At 35.4% G+C, this 6000-nt stretch overlaps 1 protein-coding gene across 1 annotated transcript in view; it reads right to left on the bottom strand.

Annotated features, from left to right (window-relative positions):
- Positions 1 to 1378: 1378 nt before the first annotated feature.
- Positions 1379 to 6000, bottom strand: part of CCDC141 (coiled-coil domain containing 141) — a gene marked incomplete at its 3' end in the record, with an annotated part of 71045 nt that continues 66423 nt past the window's right edge. The window contains exons 13-17 of the mRNA XM_009578477.1: positions 4884 to 5063; positions 3876 to 4001; positions 3095 to 3283; positions 2613 to 2792; positions 1379 to 1528 (exon numbers count right to left, since the gene is read on the bottom strand). Of these exons, the coding sequence (XP_009576772.1) occupies positions 1379 to 1528; positions 2613 to 2792; positions 3095 to 3283; positions 3876 to 4001; positions 4884 to 5063 (825 nt within the window). The remainder of the gene's footprint in view (positions 1529 to 2612; positions 2793 to 3094; positions 3284 to 3875; positions 4002 to 4883; positions 5064 to 6000) is intronic.

Genomic DNA, 6000 nt, shown 5'->3' with positions numbered 1-6000 from the left:
CTGGTAAGGTTGAGGTGAGGGAGGCTGGGTGGGGGTTTGCCTGGCACGCCGAGCAGGGACCTGTGTCCATTCCCCCCCATCTTCTGGGTCCCCTCCTTTTACTTCATGCTTTCATTCTCTTCTACGGCATGGTTCCGTCTGCCAGAATGCTTCTCCTATACCACCTGCTGTTCCTGTTGCCTCCTACCATCGGCCAAGAAGTTATATCACAGGAAGCTGGTGCAGAGAGCAGAGAGTGAAACACACTGAGCTTATAACTGACAAGGGACTAGAACTGTAACTGAGATTCAAAAAAACCCTTTTTTTGAGGCACATGTTCTTTCAATTTCTAAGTATCTTTTTGTGAAAATGGATGCTTTTCACAAACACACAAAAATATTTTGTAAAAGAAAAGAAAATCCAAACAATAATTTTCTCATTAAAAATAGTTGGGACAGAAATCTCAGTCACCTCTACTCTGGTATTTTGAGAAAATGCAATCTTTCTTTATTCAGGTGTGATTTACTTAGAGAAAGATAAAATAAAAAAATATAGCTTTCAGTGTCCTGTGTTTCCACTACCCATACTTCACACTATGGGGAACATTAGTGTGAAATCCTTCCAGGTAAGAATCCAGCTTCTGTACTTCATGGATGTACAGAAGTGCAACCTACAGAACATCAAGTGTAGAGGCCATCAGCCTCTTATTTTAATGGATCACTCTGAGAAAATTCATTCTGTGGAACGTTTTTCCTAAATTAATTTTTGCTGAGACATCTATCCAATTCAACCTGTTAAGTTGTGAGTGGATTTGTATTTGGCCTACTAAGATATTAAATTAATAATCATATTAACTAAGTAATTTTTCCTAACCTAAGTTCCATAATACTAAATTCTTATATTGTGTACCAAAAAACATTTTCTTTTCTTCCAGGAATTTTTTAAGTATCACATCTTGGGTTTCCGAAAAAAAGTGTTAAGTACTAAATTATGCTGAACTTTTCATTAAAAGACTGAAAGTTCTTTCTAATAGCATTACAACTGCAATATATGTAAATTCTACTTTTGTTTGAAACTTTAGCTTCATAAGAAAGAAATCTGAAGACTCAGGTATTTCAGATGAAACTGAGAGATTTGAAAGCCAAAGAAAATATAGCTGCTCTATTTCCAGTCCTCTTGGTACAGTGAAAGCACTTTATTGCCAGCCCAACAACTTGATATAATCCTAAACTGCAGAGGTATGGACCATAGATTATTATTGCTGCTGCATGGATCAAAGGTTGCTGGTAAGATGAAAATCAATTTTTCTGTATACATATGAAACATCTAGGGGAATGGTAAATAGTAACATTAAAGAATTTTAACAGTCATTTAATGTGTTGGGATTTATCTCATTTACCTCATTTATCTCCTCTTGAGTGGTGCAGTGTTGGAAATGCTGTGACAGTTCTTCCTCATATTTATCGGCTTTGGAGCTCCAGTTAATGTTATCATACTCAAATCTAGCAAGTTCTTGCTTCAGATTCTTTACAGAAACATTCAAGCAATTCTAAACAGGGAATAGACAAAGAAACTTGTCAAACTCAGGAAATGTATTGATTTAACCAATCTAAAATGAAGATCATTTTGAGGCAGAACATGTCAGTCACAATGGGCTAGAGTAAACTACTAAACCTCCACTGTAACGAGAGCAAGTACATAGCAGTTTCAATCACTAGTAGTCTGAGGAGCAGTTTTGGGTCAAAGTCACAACTCACACATGGTGTCTTCTCTGAGCAAAGATGAAGTGGCCTACTCTAGTCCTTTACCACCCCGAGATTAACTCCTTTCTGCTGTCAATCAATTTATGGAGTCTGAAGAGCAGACTGGCAATGTGGATAATCTAGGCAGGTCATAAGGGAATGTCTTGCTTTCTCCCTAGTAAATGAATACAGGGTAATGACAATCCTGCCCTGAATAAATAACTCCTTTCTAAAATTATATCCATTTTGCCATGCAAATCAGTCTGGAATCCACTAATAAGGTAACACTGTTGTTATATTTCCTTTTTGTTCTTTTGTTATCCTTTCTTTATAGGAGAATAAATATGCAAAGCAACCTTTACAAAGTAGCAGGAGTCTAATATATAGATGTGGCATTCAAGAAAATCACCAACAGGGCCTTGAACTGCACAAAGAATACTAGAGAACAGAAAGTTGTGCTTTTTTTTTCCAAGCGCTGATATTTTAAGATTAATTTCCTCCCTATTTCAAATCTATTTCAATGTTTTCCAGAGTAAGATCTGTTCACAGACCATTAAAAATTAAAAAATGATTTCAAAGAAATTAATTTTTCTTTTCTCTTGGCAAAAGCAATTCATAATGTAACTACTGAAGAATAAGTTTCATAATTCCTGGGTGTTTCATTTAATTTGATGGCTGTATATATCTGCAAACTCTAAAAGTAGAAATCTAAAAACTATCAACTATTTTACATTTTATGTTTTGCTTTCTTTTAAAAGGATCTTAAAGCTCTGTATTTATTTTTCTCAGAGTATTAACACATTTTTGTACATCTAAAAGTCAGTCAGATAGCTCCAATAATCTTCTTTCACATTTATTCTTGATTTCACAAATCATTCTAGTTCTACTCACAGGTTGCTGCATTGCAGACAAGATATCCACTCCCTGGGTAATAAGCAGTTTATACAGCTGTCTGATATGTGCATGTTTCTCCTGCGCATTCACAAGGTAGGCTTTAGCATAGTGCACATTTTCAGGGTCCTCACATATTTCAGGAATATCCAGTTCTCCTGATTTTGATAGATATTCCAGCTGGAATGTGTTAAAACGAAAATCAGTGTGTGTTTAAAATACTGCGAAAGGAAGCTTACAATTCCTTCCTTACCCATAATGTGTTACCCTAAACTTTGTTGATGTGGGTTTAAGTACTTAAATTTAGGTTCAGATCTGAATTTTAAATTCTCCAAATGTCATGCAGTTTTAGATCCAAAATTTTAATTCTGATCACCAGGTGGGTTAATGCTGATTTTTTTGGGAAAAAAAAGACAGGCACCAAAACCAAAAAGAGTTTAACTGCAACGGGAAGAAGGTATATTTTAAAAGATTATACTCACTTCTTTTTTAATGTGATGGAATTTGACTGTCTTGTTGAAAATCTCATCGTATTCTGTCATTGTGTCCTTTACTGTTTGATGGAGATGAATAAGCTCACTTATTCTTTCAGAATTCTCTTTCACAGGAAATCCTTTCTGGCTTGGCAATTCTAATAATTTTATCAGGTACTCAAGTTCAGCATTCAGTTGCTAGCAAAAAAGCAGAAGTTACTCAAATTACATAAATATATTTGCAAGTTTTCCCTTACATTTGATGAAATAACAACCTAACAATGGTAAAGTGCATTAGGGAAAAATCAGTGCCATGCTCTTTAAAACACTCTCCACATACTTTACTTTTTGCTAAGCATGAATCTCAGCTATCACCCAGAAACAGCCTTCGATCAAAACAAGTCAAATAACTTGTAGGGGAATGGCAGACTGAATTGCTAAAACTCAGAGACAGTATTCAGAGGACATAGGAAGCTCAGTATGACATACCTCAGCCTCTGACCAGCTCTAACTCAAAAGCATGAAGCTGGTACTCTCCTTGTACTTCCACCACCCCAATGCTTGTGTGTCACTTTAATACGCAGCTAACACCGCTCAAAAGATTCTCTGGACACTGAAGCTAAAATGTCTTCTCCCTTACCTTATAAACACACACAAACCCTTCCTTCTGGAAAAGTAATGTAACACCGTGACCCCAGACATTCTGTCTGGGGTCAATGTGAATGTGAATCTTTATTGTACCAAAAAGAGCTTTTGATCCACCATGCACCTCAGTAGCTTGCTTTCTCACCTGATACTGTGGTTTCATTTGATTAAAGTTTTTTTGTAGTTCCAAAACAATAAAAAGGTCACTTTCAAGGTCAACTGTTGTTGCAAGCTGGAGTGCCTCTTGAAGAACCTCTAATCCATGGGTAGTCTAAAAGATAACCAAACAGTTCAGTGTTTCTATCTGTAGTAAATTTAAAAAAAAATACTAAACTCAGATCAAAATTTGTAACAAGAACCTTCCCCAAACCAGACACCCAAATGCTGTCAGTAAATGTCATTAAAAGTTTACTAGTTTAAAAAAAAAAACAAACAAAAAACCAAAACAAAAAAAAAAGAGCGATTCTGTAGTTAAGATGACTAATTTTTTTTTTTTTTTAAACTATAAACCTCTCTGTCTCAAATCCCCTGACTGACAAGGGTGATAGGAAATCTTTAAGACAGTGTGCAAAAATGATTCAGACACTGAGATCGGAGGACCCATACATGCAGTGTATTTACTGTGATAACAGATATCCTGGTTTAGTGATAAGTTGCACTAGACAAACAGCAGCTACAAACCTCTGGTTCTGCTGCTAGCCTAGCTAGTGTTGCTTTTAAGGAACACTGCACGCTGTCCCTATGCCAAGGAGGTTTCAGTCCTCTTTCCATATGAACATGGTTGGACTTGATTTCAGTAACTATTAGGACAGAGTTTAGTTTAGTAACTATTAAGTCACAACAAAATGGTGCTTTTTTAAAAAAAACAAACAAAAAACTAAAGCACTGCTAGTATAGTATATAGACTTGATTAAAACTTAAAATCTGAAATGGGGACTTGGACTTGTATGTGTTTGAATAAGGGCAAAAAAGACCAAAAACATTTCATGTTTCTTGATGACTATCTGAATGACAGAATAGACTATGGAGAAGTATCTTACTGATCATCTCTCTTTCTTAAATGATACCTATAATAGTTGATGAGAGAGTCACAGACTAATAGCAATCTAAAAATGTTTGCCACAGTTGCTTTCTTCCTAGCTATTTTACTTACAACTTTTAGTTGTTCTTTAAATATCCGGCACTGTTGTTTGATGGGTCTTACTTGAGTATTTTTAAAATTCCAGATTGCCCAAAGATCGGTCAGCTCTTTCTTTTCTTTACTCAGATTAACAATAATATCTTCTGTTACTCGTACAGATTTTTCCGCTTTTAATATTAAACTCTCATTTACCTGGCAAATAAACAGACATTTTTTTTTCCACATATAAAATATGAGTTTTTATAAAATACAATTAAAACCTCATAATAGTAAGCTTTGTTGAGACTTCAATAAAAACCAACTATTTGAGGATAACTTCTTTGAAAATTTCTGGTACTCTAGGTGTCTTTAAATATACTGTTCTCTTAGAAATAGGCATATAGATCAACAGAATTTGCATACTGAGGACATGGCTAACGTTAAACTTTAAAACCTAGAACTTTAAAACCAGGTCAGTATGACTGAATTATTGTCATCTGATGGCTATTTAATGCTCATACAAAATAAAGTCATTTCAGAATAGACAGAACTACCCAAAATGGCCTTTTGGGGAATAGCAACTGGAAAGTGAAGTGGATGAAGAAAAGGCCACTCCTTTGTGCTGATAACCAAAACAGCACCAAAGCATGGGAGTGATAAAGTGTTCAGCATTTGAACATTTGGTGGTTTTTTCTCTTTTTAACAGAGTCCATATCAGAAACATCAGAAAACTAGGTAATGCTGTTTCTGCTTTTCCCGTTTCAGAATTTTTCTTTTAAGAAAAGTTGTGTTCATAAATTACTTGTATGATCCTTATCTTCCAGATACTTAAAAGCTACAACCTAAGAATATCATGGGAACAGAGTAGCAGAAAATATGATGGCAACATACTTTCAGGTCTTTAGAGACATAATATCTCTAGAATATATGTTTATAGAATATAGAAGATATGTTTAGACTTTAAGTGACTGCAGTGCAACCTCATATTCACACATATTCAGCTTGCCTTTACACTGACTATCTTATCTGTGCCTGGCTGCATCCAGCTGTGACAGCACACACTTTAGTCCACACTAACTGCCTGAGCACTTTCCCTCCTTAAGTAGATTTTTCCAGCTCATCTTGCATGCTGCTGTATGTTATCAACACC

This window comes from Fulmarus glacialis, unplaced genomic scaffold (assembly GCF_000690835.1).
Source record: "Fulmarus glacialis isolate BGI_N327 unplaced genomic scaffold, ASM69083v1 scaffold12660, whole genome shotgun sequence".
Lineage (NCBI taxonomy): Eukaryota > Metazoa > Chordata > Aves > Procellariiformes > Procellariidae > Fulmarus > Fulmarus glacialis.
The sequence above is the reverse complement of the archived record's forward strand: the minus strand, read 5'-3'. Positions and strand labels throughout refer to the sequence as shown.